Source organism: Brachycentrus maculatus, unplaced genomic scaffold (genome assembly GCF_059751285.1).
Source record: "Brachycentrus maculatus isolate JH-2025_06_01 unplaced genomic scaffold, ASM5975128v1 h1tg000143l, whole genome shotgun sequence".
In the NCBI taxonomy this organism is placed as follows: Eukaryota; Metazoa; Arthropoda; class Insecta; order Trichoptera; family Brachycentridae; genus Brachycentrus; species Brachycentrus maculatus.
The window spans coordinates 129,058-145,813 of record NW_028280896.1 but is presented as its reverse complement, the minus strand read 5'-3'; the positions used below and the strand labels follow the sequence as shown (position 1 = coordinate 145,813).

Genomic DNA, 16,756 nt, shown 5'->3' with positions numbered 1-16,756 from the left:
GTAGGCCGGAGGAAAAATATAAACTTGTTGACTCTATTAATAAGTGCATTGAGAGAATAGGAGAATGGATGGCTGAAAACAGATTGACGTTAAACCCGTCCAAAACGGAACATCTCTGGATAGCCACACCTAAACGACAGAATTTGATTGATAACACGACACCACTCAATCCAAAGAGTACAACTACACCGGCCGTCAAACTGCTTGGCGTGTTCTTAGATTCTGATCTCTCCCTTGAGACTCAAATTAGCAAAACAACAAGTACATGTTTTTATCAGCTAAGGCAAATTAAAAGCATTCGCAAGAATCTGCCAGTTGATGCTGCCCGTCAATTAATAAATGCGTTTGTAATATCGAGAGTAGATTATTGTAACGGTATATACACGGGTCTACCAAACAATAAAATGACTCGACTGCAATCAGTGTTAAACGCAGCTGCGAGACTAATTTTTGGAATTTCTAAATTCAGTCACATCACCCCACTACTTCACAAACTCCACTGGTTACGCTTTCCCGAAAGGGTTGAGTATAAACTCTGCCTACTCATGTATAAATCAATACACAATATGGCTCCAGAGTATCTTAAGGAGCTGTGTATTCCAGATGAATTGGTTGATAGACGTCTCACGCTTCGATCGGCTACAACATCTGCAATGGGCAAAGTTATCTTACCAGCTCGCAACCAACGCACTAAATTTGGCGAGCGTGCCTTTGCTGTTGCAGGACCGACGGCGTGGAATGCTCTTCCACCAATGGTTAGAAATAGTGAGAGTGAGATGATCTTTAGAAAAAGACTAAAAACACATTTGTTTGCTAAATCATTTCCACCATAATATTTTCCCCAATTCATTCACCGTGAAGCGCCCTTGAGGTATTTTTTTACGAAAATGGCGCTATATAAGTTATCCAATTTTATTATTATTATTACCGAGCCAGCCCCCAAAACAAACCTTTTGTGTCATCCTCAGGTAGAAAGTTACACATTCTAGTGTTTTAAAAATCATTGAATCCTCGTCCCAGTATACCGCACATTAAATACAAGTGAGAAAAAAATATGTTTGCATTAGCATTTGTGGACTTGCGCTGATTGACCCGCGGAGGTGGTGATCACTTCATGCGATAGTTTGCAGCACGGAGTTTTCTAGGTTTCGTATCCACGGGCACAGGTGTAGAAGCCAGAACACGAAGTACAGGATGAGGAACATTATTCCGTACTTGACTGAGTAGTGGATGATCTTTAGCCTGAAAGATAAATACATGATTTGAAAAAATAACCAAAAGTAATACATGGCAAAATATAAAAACAATAAACAGGTATAACAAATAGGCACAAGAAGCATATTTAAAAGAAATAAATGAGAAAAACATAAGGTAAGAAGAATATTTAAAATAAACAAATGATAAAATATAACACAATAGTACACAATGGAGTTCTGGTTCCAACCCTTATGTATGGAAGCGAATATGGAGTTGGCAAAAGAAGGATGAAAGCAGACTGAATGCAGTCGAAATGCGATCCCTCAGACGAATGTGTGGCAAAATGATGTTTGATAGATGTTCGAATGATGAAATAAGGAAAGAATGTAAGGCTGAGATAAGCATTATCGATAAAATTAAGAAAGGTGTGTTGAGATGGTTTGGACATGTGGAACGTATGAGTGAAGAAAGAACGGTTAAACAAATTTATGGAGCGAATGTAGTTGGAAAAAGAAGCAGAGGACGACCGAGAAAAACTTGGCACAATCAGGTATGTCAAATACTTGAAAGCGGCCGGGTCAGGAGTCGTAATAATCGTCGGGTATGTATGAGGAGATGCATGAATGTAGAAGAGGCAAAGAATGTTTGCAAAGACAGAGTGGTGTGGCGTTCGATTCTCTCTGCCTACCCCTGCGGGGAAGCGGCGTGATGGTTAGTTAGTTAGTTAGTTAAAATATAAAAAAATGAGAAAACATTTATAAATAAAATATATAATAAAACCCTTATCCGCACCCCAATGGTGCATAGGTGGAAGCAAGGCACTGAAAGGTGTCCCACAGCATTCCTAGATCTGATACAGAATCATCTAGGCTTCCTGACAGACCTTCTCTTGCAAATCAACTTGTAATTTATGTTTTTTTAAATGTTCAAGTACTATCTACCCTCGTTATATTGTATGTACAAAGAAGGTAAATTAAATTAACACTAAGGGATTGGAGGTCAAACAGCGTAAGTCACATTTTTAAGTATATTGAATTTAGCTTCGTAATATAATAAAACAAGTTGGCTTGGCCATGTATCCTGCCAATAAAGAGGTTCTTTACATCTCACCAATAGATGTCTCTAGTGAAGTTCTAGTGATTCAAGAACAAGGTTTCAAAATTGGTTCACATATATAGAACTTCCAAGAATTTGAGTAGTGTGGTTGTCAATAATGGGTAGAATTGGTGAATGTTACACGTGTGTAAAGTGATCACTTAAACCAGCCTGTGACGGTCGTCAGCCCCGTAAATGCCCAGACTTCCATATTCTTCTTCATCTTTGATGAGATGTCAAAAGATAATATCACAAGTTTATTTTTGGTAGGTTGTAAGCCCGCCAATGTACGTATTTCTTTTCTGTACGTGAAGTTTAAATAAATAAATAACACAACTCACTTCTTGTAGCGGGCCCTGCATTCCGGGATGTTGTCTGGTTTTTGCTTCAGCAGGTATAGCCGGATGCCGTCCAGCATGGTCTTGACGTACGAGTCCCAGTCCACGGCCGACATGTCGAAGTCGAACTCCTTCCTGTCCACGGGGGGCATGGAGGCCAGCAGCGCTACAACGTTTCCTGTCCCAAACTTCCACCGGTACAAGCCGAAGTATTGCACAGCGTCGATGAACTTGTCAATCTTCTTGTAGGCTCCCACCATTCTGGAAGAGCGCGTCTATATTACCTTTTGATATTTTATTTATTGTTTCGGCATTAACTTTGTGGTAAGACATGTTACAATGATTAAAGAAAACACTTGTTTTTTACCACTTGAGTTTTATTATAGACTAGATGTTTCAGAATTTAAACTTCCATCATTCAGGTCTGTATAATAACTAAAATATAAAGTATAAAATTGTTCTATAAATAAGGAGAGGGAAAGTAAGGGGAAGGGGTTAGTCAAAGGACGGAGTTTGAAAACAAAGGAAAAATGGAAAGCAAAGGTGAAGAATTTTGAAACAATATATTATTTAATAAATTATTATTAGAATTTAGGTTTTTTTGTATTTCTAAATTTTCAAGATAATTCATAATTTGGCCTTTATATGGAACAAGGTGTAATAATTTTAATTTATGAGAGTGAAATGAGTGATTAGTATCTATGAAAACTCCGTCCCTTGACTAACCCCTTCCCCTTACTTTCCCCTCTCCTTATTTATAGAACAATTTTATATTTTAGTTATTATACAGACCTGAATGATGGAAGTTTAACTTCTGAAACATGTAGTCCATAATAAAACTCAAGTGGTAAAAAACAATGTTTTCTTTAATCATTGTTACCTTTTGATATTTTGAATATTAATAAGATCCTCCAAAATGGTAACCTAGCGTGCTGACCATAACACTACGGAAGGGGACATTTCTGACCGTCATAGTTTTATTTTAATGACCTGACGATGGAGTGTCATTATTACAATTTGACATTTGAATAAAAATAAAATTTTAAAAGAGAGAAAGAAGACAAATAAGTGTTTATAAAAGTGGTATTGCAGGAAACAATGAATTATAAGGATAGTGTTATATTACCATAGGTACCACAAAGTGATCAATGCTTTAAATATACAAAACATATTTTTTGTTATTTGTTAATATATTTCAAACTGGAGTCCGAGAAGGTGAAGCTCCTACCACCAAGACGGGTCGTGAGCTACATGACTCGCGCAGGTCTTGAGAGTGAGCTATAACACAGAGGGAGGTCCCAATAGACCTAATATGGTCGCAGTGGACATAAGGGATGCTAGTTCCCTTGACGTCATAATATTATTAATCAAAAACCTTATCCACAACCCAATGGTGCATAGGGCACTGCATCATGTAAACGCAGTGTTATCTTGATCGGTACCTTGTATGAGCACACGAAGGAAAGGTGATCAGCCCTCCGCTTCAGGTACCAGTCCAGGGTATAATTGAATAAATATTAGAGTGAAAAATAACACTTATATTTGTTTGACCCCCCCTGGGAATCAAACCCGAGACCTGCAGAACGGTAGCCCAGCGTGCTGACCATTACACTACAGAGGTGGATATTTATATCAGGGTGTCACAATAGCGACGTCAAGCGACTACACTAAAATATGGACTGAAAAATTAATGTGTATCTTACTTGGGCTTGCCTCCGGTCAGTAAGAAGTATGTGTCCACCAAAATGGCCGGTATTAAGTGGAGGAAGAACCAAAGTATGTTGTACCACAGTCTGTTCTGCGTCATGGTAGTCGAATTATACCTAAAACGTGACAAGAAAAAAAATGTTTTTTATATGTAGAAAGGAGAAAAATTGGTGCTTTCGAAATATGGTATTGGAGGCAAATTCCATGGACAGCTAGACGCACCAACGAGTCCATTTGTCAGGAGTCACACTTGGATGGCTTGACTCTGGCTGTCCGTACACGACGGTTTCTTCAGTTCTTCGGACACGTTGAGCATGGCAACGAGGATAGCCTAAAACGACTGGTTGTGATAGGTATCCTGGAGGAGAAGAGAGGGAGAGGAAGATGGACACGATGGACCGATGGAGTTAAGGTGGTTGGAGCGCTACGTGCAGCGCAGTCAAGGGATAACTGGAGAAGAGCCATTGCTTCCACAAGGGTCATAACACTCAGGAATGTGGAATAAGACGGGGAAATATGATCATTTACCCATGCATTTATTTTGCATTTGGTCCATATTTCCCACACTGGCAACAAAAATCGAATCGAGATACTTTGTGTCAAATGGTGCCAAGCATGCTTAGCTACGATTCTTAACAGGGTGTTGTTTGTATGCATGTTCTATACATTGAATGGTGCACTGGGCACTGCATTAGGTGAACAATAGTAATACATACCACATGACGTCCGGCAGGGGTACAGAGTGTCCATAGTCAGTGCCGTAGGAAAACATTTTTGACCAAGTGATGATGTTCTTAGGATGCAGTGTAAAATTGTATATAGGAGGCTCTGCATATCTGCAAATAAATCAAATTTGAAAACTTAAACCCTGATATTTTTAATTATATAAAAAAAGAGAAATATTTGTGCTTTTAATATTTTCAAAAATACTTCAATTTCATACTATTTCTGTGAGCCTAAGAAGCTCATTATTAGAAATAGGTTTCAAATTATGGTAGAGTGGGTTCGAACTGAGGAACTCTGACCCAATAGTCCGCGACACTAACCATGGGACCACAACCCGACACAAATAATAACTACACATATTTAATTTTTGGAAACTAACATGGCCTATTCAGATACGAAATTTCATTCTTTTACTAATTCATTCGCCAGTCACTTCTATCCATTCCCATCCAAAATTTATAAATTTTTAAAATAAGTTTTACTTGGTAAATACCACTATTTCTTAAAATCCATTACGGTGTTTAAAAATAATGTGCAATACATCAAAACACGTGTGACATTAAAATTTAGAAAAAGTGGTATTTACTGAGTAGGTCTTAAATTAAAAACGAAATTTCATTTCATTTGAACCCGTGTCAACGAGGCCCCAAAGATTTGCCAAAAAAGAGAGATTTTCCTCTTTTAGTGCAAAATGTTTTATTATTCTGTAGTGGCGAAATAATATTGCAACTGAATGACGACGAAGTGAGTGAGTGCCATCCGATCATTTGTAGTCCTTGTATAAAATACGTAACTTGTATAAAAATGATACGATACAAGTCAGCACGAGGTTACTGTATTTCAAATGAACTGAAATTTGCTGTGCAAGTGCTTTATAGCAGTACGAAAAAAGTAGGCCATAGGTATTCAAGAATAATAACTACTGAAAATTTAAATGAATGGTTGATGGTCACTTGGAGCATCCTTAGAGATAAAATAAAGAGTTATTATTTTTTGACATCTCATCAAAGATGAAGAAGAATATGGAAGTCTGGGCATTTACGGGGCTGACGATCGTCATAGGCTGGTTTAAGTGATCACTTTACACATGTGTAACATTCACCAATTCTACTCATTATTGACAACCACACTACTCAAATTCTTGGAAGCTCTATATATATATATATATATATATATATATATATATATATATATATATATATATATATATATATATATATATATATATATATATATATATATATATATATATATATATATATATATATATATATATATATATATATATATATATATATATATATATATATATATATATATATATATATATATATATATATATATATATATATATATATATATATATATATATATATATATATATATATATATATATATATATATATATATATATATATATATATATATATATATATATATATATATATATATATATATATATATATATATATATATATATATATATATATATATATATATATATATATATATATATATATATATATATATATATATATATATATATATATATATATATATATATATATATATATATATATATATATATATATATATATATATATATATATATATATATATATATATATATATATATATATATATATATATATATATATATATATATATATATATATATATATATATATATATATATATATATATATATATATATATATATATATATATATATAAAACGTGGTAATATTTTTCTTTGTAAATTGGGTGTAAATAATATGTAAAGTGGGTGTATAATAAAAAATAAACAATGTGTTGCTTTGTAATTAAAGTTTATAATTAAAGTTTATTCTTAATTTATCTTTATAATATGTTTCTATCTATCTATCTGATTCTGACAGTTCAGAATACTATATTTTTTCTATCGGATGTCGTATGTCTTTTGTTTTATTCAGTGCGACGCATGCGACATCTGGTGGTAGATCTGTTTTATGTAGGCACTATATGTAAGTACTTAATAAAATGTATAGGTAGGTACCTAGGCATTTTATTACATATATATATGAACCAATTTAGAATCCTTGTTCTTGAATCACTAGAACTTCACTAGAGACATCTATTGGTGAGATAATATGAAAATGACTCCTGTAATTGGAGATAATCCAGATTTTGTGATCAAGTATTTGGACACACTCAAAATGTTGTAAATATAGAGTTCACGCATTCGTGGAAGTCTGGCTGTAACAGGCATCAATAGTAAGGTAGAGGAAAGGCAATTGGAGGTGGTATGGGCACATAGGACGCAGAGAACCTGTGCATATTGTAAACCAGGCGATCGCCAAACAAAATGAAAAACATCCAGAGGAAGACCAAAAAAATTATGGATGTTACTGAAAGATAATATGATTCGCAGGCATGGCCTAGGTGATGTTGTGTATTCAATTCAATTCAATTCAATTAATTCAATAAAAAAATAATATATACATAACAAACAATATTCAAGGCGTATATATTAAAAGTAAAAGTAAGCAAGAAGACTTAAAGGTGTAGAAGAATCCCGCTTCGGAAAACTCCTTCGGACACATGGAACAGATCAATATCCAATGTGATATTGTTCAACATAGCGGTAGCTCTTCCTACAGGCATAACCATCGGCAGGTTGGTCCTGTGTATAGGAATGTGAAACAATCTATGCCGACGCTGTCTTAGGTAACTATCGGGAACATACAGACCAATGCTCCGGTTTTTTTTCAATGCAATGGTTTTTCTATCAATGTGTATGATAGAAAAACCTAAGACCCGAGGACGAGGAGAGCTGACCCCAACAATTTACAAAGACGATAAGTTGGGATGGAGCAAGGAAGAAGGATTCTCTAAAAAGGGACTGTCTAATATATGTAGAAGGATAGATCGGCCTTACTTCTCTGTTCCTACTTTCCATGCAGCCGCTATGAGCCCATTGATGCACAGGTCTGCAGGAACTATATGCGCCTCCATATCCTCGATGGCATATATAGCCCTGAAACATAAAACGGTGTTGAGTTATCCTTTCCCATATCATACAAAAATTACACGTATTCTAAAAGGGAGTACCAAAAGAGAGTTCATATTTGTCTGGAAATTGTAGTACGCAGCTTGCAGCAAGTACCCAACTGAGTCATAGAAACACGTCCGTTCCAATGCGCTGTCATGCAGTGACTAAATGACAGGCCGGAATCAAACAAAAGCCGACTAGTTTAGTTATCTCAATCTCTCGTTAGAAGAGGTGAAGATTGTTTGCAAAGACAGACTGATGTAGCGCTCTATTCTCTCTGCCTACCCCTGCGGTTAGTGGCGTGATGGCTCTTCTTCTTCTTCTTCATAAGCTCCTTCTTTCCATTTCCTCTGGTTGGTTGCTGCTTGCAGCTAGTTTCTACCCCCCACAGCGTAGGGGGTAGGAATGTTGTCGGACCATCTCTTTTGGGGACTTCCGACACCTTTTTTGTTATCTTTTTGTAAAATTCTTCTCCCAAGGTCTCCATCGTAAAATTCTTGGGGTCCATCTTGTTGGGTCGTATTTGCAATATGTCCTGCCCACTGCCATTTGAGTTTTGCCACGCGATCCATGACATCCTCTACTTTGTACTATTTACTATCTACTTTGGTTCTTCTATCTACTATTTACTATCTACTTTGGTTCTTCTATCTACTATCTTCTATCTACTTTGGTTCTTCTATCCACTATCTTCGATCTACTTTAGTTCTTTTCCTGGTATTTTTATTTATTAATTTTATCCCTCAGGCTAAAACCAAGCATGGATCGTTCCATAGATCGCTGTGTGCACTAGACCTTCTCTGCGTTTCTCTTTGTCAGAGCCATAGTTTCTAGTGTAAATGTGTTCACTGGGGCGGTATGGTTAGTGAGTTATAATGAAATAAGAAAAGTAAAATTGACTTACTTGATAATACCATATCCGATGCCGACTACAAATCCAGTTGGCCCATACATGTTGTCTACATAGCCAGGGGCGGCGGAGGCTGCCGTGGTTCCAATCACTGAAAATTAACAATCTAATATTATAAATTACTTGACTGGTCACAACGACAAAGGGGGTCAAAGGAAATGTGGGTGATTTTCGCTCTCATATTTATTCAATATCACCCTGGACTCGTACAAGAAGCGCAGGACTGATCACTGATCAGAATTAAAGATCTGCGTTGCTAATATGCAGTGCCCTATGCATCACTGGGGTGCGGATAAGGGGTTGAAGTGAATGTGACATTTTATATGTTTCTTTATGGTTGCATAATGGGGGGTTGGAGACACCTACATATGTCGCTCACTCCTTTCAACAACGTCATATATCAAAAAACTTTTTTCAGTAGATCATTTACAATGTTTAAAAATATAATAAAATGTATTAAAAATAAATATAAGCCACTTATTGAACCTTTTACTGAGCAACCTGAAGGTTTTTCTCCATTTGAAAAATATTTAATATTTAAAAAATAATAATTAAACAATACCTATTTTTCAAAATGCAAAAACAACACTTTCTGCCCTGTAGCGGGTAAATATTAAGTTAAAAATATGCCGCTTTTGCTGGGATATAGTAACTTTTCTGGGCATTCCGAAAACATGCACAACTGAAAACTTACGATTTTTGATATTTGACGTTGTTGAAAGAAGTGAGCGATATGGCAGATTGAAGTCTTCTACATGGGAAGTTGAAAGCTTCTATTTGGAGGTTCAAAGCCTTATTGTAAGGTATCTATATAAGGGATTAAATGTTCATAGTCACCCATTGCTGGCCGGAACACAGCTATAGGAAGTCCTTCACCTTCTGTCCTTACAAGTTCCTCGGCTATTGCTTTTGTGAAGGTGTATGTATTGGGCCAGCCCTTCAGCAATCTGAAAGAAATGGAATAATCGAGGGTTAAAGTCATCGTATATCCAAACAATATTCTTCTTCTTCTCCATCTTACTTCTCATTACTGAAGGTTGTGACTCTTGTGGAAGCAAAGACCCTTCTCCAGTTATCCCTCGACTGTGCTGCACGTATCGCTCCAACCACCGAGGTGCCTGTGATTTTGATCAATACACACTGTGGCAACCCACAACATAATCGAACAAACGAACATAATCTAACACGCAAGCAAGAAATGCAGAATGAAGCCGAGCTCGGTCCGAACAAAAACCAGGGCGTCACATTCCGTTCCCGCTCGTCCAGTGATCGACACGCCCTTCTCCAACTGCGCTTACATTAGAATCACGCGATTATTCTTAAATATTTATTGACTGTCATTTTCTAGAACTGAATAAATCTGTGTTAAAATTAATCCGCTTTCATCTTGCTTCCCTTCTGTTAATTTAAGTAGGTGTTCAACTAGAAACTACAACACTTTGTCTTTTGTTAAGACTCTGTCTATAAGGATTCTTCCATACATCGTGACTCAATAGACTGCTGGTTCTGTGGATCCCACATTCTTTTAGAGATAACGAATCAAGATGAAAATGAGCCAATTACTCTATAATGCTCTCCATCTTACTCTTCATTACTGAGGGTTTGTAACCCTTGTGGAAGCAATGACTCTCCCCAGTTATCCCTTGACTGCGCTGTAGCGCTCCAACCACCTTAACTTGATCAGTCCGTCGTTTGGGGATCTTCCTCTCCCTCTCTTTGCCTCTAGGCACAACAGGCTATCCTCGTTGCCACGCGCAACATGCTCAAAGAACAGGGGGGTTAGAAATACCTAAACTTATTTATTGATTTGGCGTTTAATTTGTAGAACTCCATTTTAATTTATGTATTAATTTTAAATCAAACACAGTTTTTTTGAGTCTACTAAGTTGTATTTTATTAAATTTTATTAACAAAAACACATAAAAAATTAATATTGTGACAATGTTTCGCCTTGTTAGGGCATTCATTTAATAATGCCCTAACAAGGCGAAACAATTGTCACAATATCAATTTTTTATGTGTTTTTGTTAATAATATATCACTTAGTAGACTCAAAAAATCTGTGTTTATTTAAAAATAATGCATAAATATACCCAAACTTTCTTACTCATCCATGTTGAGATGTCAGATACATAAAATTCTTACGTTTGTGTGGCTGATTCGATGGCGCCAATATCCTGGAAGTCAGCCATTTCCATGGCTGCCTTGGGATCTAGTCCTGAGGGATAGAACTGCTCATCAGTGCCCTCTGTAGTTCGCTCACAGTGGGAGAAGGCTGTCGATACGTACACCACAGACTGAAATATGAACAGGATAATAAAAAAGTTCGTCTGAGATTTCAGAATAAATTTTAAAAATAACTAACTAACCATCACGCCGCTTCCCGCAGAGTTAGGCAGAGAGAATAGAACGCCACACCACTCTGTCCTTGCAAACATTCTTCGTCTCTTCCACGTTCATGCATCTCCTCATACATACCCGCCGATTGTTTTGACTCCTACCCTAGCAAAACAATGCATGATAGATGTTTGAATAGTGAAATAAAGAAGGAATACAAAGCTGAGACAAGCATTATCGATAAAATTAAGAAAGGTGTGTTGAGATGGTTTGGACACGTGGAACGAATGAGTGAGGAAAGAACGATATAACAAATTTATGAGGCGAATGTAATTAGAATAAATTTAATTTGACCAGATAATTTATTTACAACATTTTGAGTGTGTCCAAATACTTGTTCACAAAATCTGGATTATCTCCAATTACAGGAGTTATTTTCATATTATTTTTTGACATCTCATCAAAGATGAAGAAGAATATGGAAGTCTGGGCATTTACGGGGCTGACGACCGTCATAGGCTGGTTTAAGTGATCACTTTACACACGTGTAACATTCACCAATTCTACCCATTATTGACAACCACACTACTCAAATTCTTGGAAGTTCTTTATATATGAACCAATTTAGAAACCTTGTTCTTGAATCACTAGAACTTCACTAGAGACATCTATTGGTGAGATGTAAAGAAGCTTTTTATCAAGCAGAAACTCTTATATTAGTATGTGAGATCTGAATCCGTAATATAATGTAATATATTAGTATGTGAGATTCTTTACATCTCACCAATAGATGTCTCTAGTGAAGTTCTAGTGATTCAAGAACAAGGTTTCTAAATTGGTTCATATATAAAGAACTTCCAAGAATTTGAGTAGTGTGGTTGTCAATAATGGGTAGAATTGGTGAATGTTACACGTGTGTAAAGTGATCACTTAAACCAGAATAAATTTACATGAGCAAAATTCAATACCAAATAATTCCAAAAGAATTTGAAATTTTAACCCTTACTGGTCCAATGTGGAATCTCATTCAACGTCGATTTTTCCTCTTAAGTCCCATGTCGGATGTTATTCCACATTTTTTTCATCATCAGTATTACTTATTTAAACTCCAATCTTACATTTTTATCACTCGTATCTATTACAACAGTATGTGGAGCACAGGACAAAGGTTTTTCTCCAATTGGAATGTAACTGTCTACCTAGATTTTTTTTTTTAATTTTGGTGGACCGGAAAGGGTTAAACGTCTCGACTATCCAGTTGAGACATAAATCATTCTTCCCTTTTTTTATGACAGAAGATGGAAGTCTGAGCATCCCAGGGCTTACGACCTAGCTTTTGGCTGATTTGAGCGATCGGTTTATAAGCTTGTGTAACGTTCACCACTCTGCCCATTATCAAACATCCATATTGCATTGATTATTTAAACCTGTATTTAGCAATGGTCTAAGATGCTTTTGGTCCATGTAGGTTGTAAGTGGGGTCGTCCTCTGTAGCCTCTGTAGCTTCACATATTGCTCACTCCTTTCAAGAACGTCATAAATGAAAAAACTTGATTTTTCAGGAGAAGGAATTTTTCAGAGAATTTATAATACAATGTATTAAAAATAAATATTTAATATATTTATTGAACACTTATTGAACTTTTTATTGTGCAACAGATCTTTTTAGGTAAAACCTGAAGGTTTTTTCTCCATTTGAAAAATATTTAGTATATTTAAAAAAAATGATAAAACAATACATTTTCTTCAAAATGCAAAAACCACACTTTCTGCCATGTAGTAGTAAGCACATAGGTACATATAGCTTACTCCTTTCAAGAACGTCATAAATCAAAAAACGTGATATTTCAGGAGAACGTTTTTAGAGTTTAAAAATATAACACAATGCATTAAAAATAAATATCAAGCCACTTATGTAACTTTTTACTGCGCAATAGATCTTTTTAGGTAAAACCTGAAGGTTTTTTCTCCATTTAAAAATATTTAATAAATTTAAAAAAATAATAAAACAATACCTTTTCTTCAAAATGCAAAAACAACACTTTCTGCCCTGTAGCGGTTAAATATTAAGTTAAAAATATGCCGCTTTTGCTGGGATATAGTACATTTTCTGGGCATTCTGAAAACATGCACAACTGAAAACTGACGATTTTTTATTTATGAAGTTCTTGAAAGGTGAGCGATGTGCCCTCCGTGACTGTAAGAAGCAGGCCTGGATGCCCTACATCATGGCCTTGGTTACTTTATTTGGTAAGCATGTAGACTCCCCAGCCCTGCGTGATTTTTGTTGTTGTTCCCTTGTTCTCTGCATGTTCCATAGCACCAACATGTGCCTATAGCACCACACCTCACCTCTTGCCTGGCTTAGATCTATGATGTGATGTGAAAGTTATATACCTTGAGATGGTCCATCTGTTTGCAGAGAGAAATCACCTCTGCAGTTCCTTTGACATTAATATTGATAGCATTTTTCAATTTCTCGTCGAATCTGTAACAAGAATAATAATTTTTATATATACATATATATATATATATATATATATATATATTTATTTATATATATATATATATATATATATATATATATATATATATATATATATATATATATATATATATATATATATATATATATATATATATATATATATATATATATATATATAAATATATACATATATATATATATATATATATATATATATATTATATATATATATATATATATATATATATATATATATATATATATATATATATATATATATATATATATAAATACATCTGTGTACCTGAATCTGAATTGGATCTAGCTGACTAATTAAACTAAATACTAATCCCTTTCACTGCCTACACCGGGGTACTTCTAGAAAATTTGGTGATGGATTTACAAACTTGTATTTATTTAGACTGGCAGTGACAGGGATATTGAAAGCTTTTAAATGTAAATTCACAGTAAAATCGGAATACAATTTTATATTGTTTCACATTTCCAATAAATTTCGCAACTTAGTTTAAAAAAAAAATAATAAAATTGCTTAGCAAGAGCAGATCTGTCAGAAAGCCTAGATGCTTCTGTATCAGATCTGGGCATGCGGTGGGACAGCTTTCAATATTATTTATCAAAAAATCAATTTTTATGATCACCTGACTGTGGCGGCGCAGTGGAAAACCACGTCTACATTCTTGACCAGCAATTCCTTATCTTCGGGAGACAGTCCCAAATCTGGAACACCGAGCTCCCCTTCGACTTCCTTTAGTCTAGACTTCCATGGTCCTGTCAGAGCTTCGAAGACCTGAAAACATAATGCACAAGGATCAGGTCTTCCATGGTCCTGTCAACGCCATAAAAAACCTACAAATATAATGCGCATAGATCAAGAATTCCATTTCCAAGGATTTCTAGTACACTTTCTATTCTTTGGCTAGATCTTTTAATATTTTTATATATCGCTCACTCCTTTCACCAACGTCATACTTATATAAAAAATCATCCATTTAAAGTTGTGCATGTTTTTCGGAATGCCTAGGAAATGTACTAAATCCCAGCAAAAGCGGCACATTTTAAACTTAATATTTAACCCGCTACAGGGCAGAAAGTTTTGTTTTTGCATTTTGAAGAAAAGGTATTGTTTAATTATTTTTTCAAATATACTACATATTTTTCAAATGGAGAAAAAACATGCAGGTTCTACCTTAAAAGATCTGATGCACAGTGAAAAGTTCAATAGGTGGCTTGATATTTATTTTTAATACATTTTATTATATTCTTAAACTTTAAAAACGATCTCATGAAAAATTTAGTTTTTTTTATGTTTGACGTTCTTGAAAGGAGTGAGCGATATGTACTGTATGAGTTATAAATTAAAAGAAGAAGCTACATAGATTTGTATTTTTTTAAACAAATTTTCTCATAAAAATCTTTAATCGAAACAATTTTTAATAATTAGTATTTTTAAAATGTAATTTTGTCCGCCTCCGTCGTGTAATGGTCAGCACGCTCGGTTACCGTTCTGGAGGTCCCGGATTCGATTCCCAAGGGGGGTAAAATAAATACAAGTGATTTTTTCACTGTCATATTTATTCAATATTATCCTGGATTGGTACCTGAAGCGGAGGGCTGATCGCCTTTCCTTCATGTGTAAATAATCAAGATAACACTGCGTTTATATTACGCAGTGCCCTATGCACCATCGGGGTGCGGATAAGGGTTTTATTTTTGTATTAATTTTGTTTCGAAATCACTATAAAATTTAAGAGTGATTTTATAACAAAGTTACATTGTAATTATAAAATAGAAAATCACAAAGTTAGTGCTTCAAATATAAATTATAATCAATTAGTGTTATGGAATGAATATTTATATGATTAAAGAAAACACTTCATTTTTTACCACTTGAGTTTTATTATAGACTACATGTTTCAGAAGTTAAACTTCCATCATTCAGGTCTGTATTGTAACAATAATAGTTATAATACAGACCTGAATGATGGAAGTTTAACTTCTGAAACATGTAGTCTATAATAAAACTCAAGTGGTAAAAAACGAAGTGTTTCTTTAATCATTGTAACATGTCTTACCACAAAGTTAATGCCGAAACAATAAATATAATATTTATATGCTTATGAATATTTAACAGTTTTTTAGCTATGAAAAATGAGTGTCTGCGTGAGTCTGGATTTGCAAAAAGGGATTTCTAGTACACTATTCATTCTTTGGCTAGATCTTTTGATATTTTTATATTTGTTTATATGTATACCTCACAGGCGAGAAGGTCCTTCATGCGCTCCTGGGTGGATTTTCCTTTCTTTCCTCTGAGCAAAACGTAAATCTTCTTTATCCCGGGACATGAGTGAAGCAATTTCTCTATTAGAACTGAAAATAATCAAAATAATTGTAAAGGAATATGTATTTGGTAATGAATAATGAACCATTCTAGAGCTAAAGAAGCAACTTTAAAAAGACAACACCGGAGTGTTATCAATTTCCCCTTAGTTAAGCAAAGAAGTTGGTACAAGAGACTACTACTACTACTACTACTACTACCATCACGCCGTTTCCCCGCAGGGGTAGGCAGAGAGGATGGAACGCCACACTCTTCTGTCCTGACATACACTCCTCGCCTCCTTCACATCCATACATCTAGTCATACATGCCCTCCGATTACGCAGACTTTTGACACCGCCAGATTTTAGGTTCTGATTGATCTGATCGTGCCAAGTCTTTTTCGGTCGTCCACGTTCTGATTTCCCTCTCACATTCGCCACATATATTTTCTTAGTCATTCTCTCGCTATCCATTCGCTCCACATGTCCATACCACCGCAAAGAGCTCTTCCTAATCTTTTCAATTATTCCTCGTTCAGCCTTACATTCCTTTCTTATATCGTCGTTTTTAATAGACAATATTAAATT

At 34.9% G+C, this 16,756-nt stretch overlaps 1 protein-coding gene across 1 annotated transcript in view; it reads right to left on the bottom strand.

Annotated features, from left to right (window-relative positions):
* Window positions 1–900: 900 nt before the first annotated feature.
* LOC148308959 (fatty acyl-CoA reductase wat-like) overlaps window positions 901–16,756 on the bottom strand; it is a 34,521-nt gene continuing 18,665 nt past the window's right edge. Inside the window, exons 3-13 of the mRNA XM_088260829.1 lie at window positions 16,102–16,217; window positions 14,489–14,637; window positions 13,739–13,829; window positions 11,150–11,301; window positions 9,842–9,951; window positions 8,999–9,095; window positions 7,981–8,079; window positions 5,054–5,173; window positions 4,334–4,453; window positions 2,634–2,891; window positions 901–1,242 (exon numbers count right to left, since the gene is read on the bottom strand). Of these exons, the coding sequence (XP_088116955.1) occupies window positions 1,113–1,242; window positions 2,634–2,891; window positions 4,334–4,453; window positions 5,054–5,173; window positions 7,981–8,079; window positions 8,999–9,095; window positions 9,842–9,951; window positions 11,150–11,301; window positions 13,739–13,829; window positions 14,489–14,637; window positions 16,102–16,217 (1,442 nt within the window). The 3' untranslated portion in view covers window positions 901–1,112. The remainder of the gene's footprint in view (window positions 1,243–2,633; window positions 2,892–4,333; window positions 4,454–5,053; window positions 5,174–7,980; window positions 8,080–8,998; window positions 9,096–9,841; window positions 9,952–11,149; window positions 11,302–13,738; window positions 13,830–14,488; window positions 14,638–16,101; window positions 16,218–16,756) is intronic.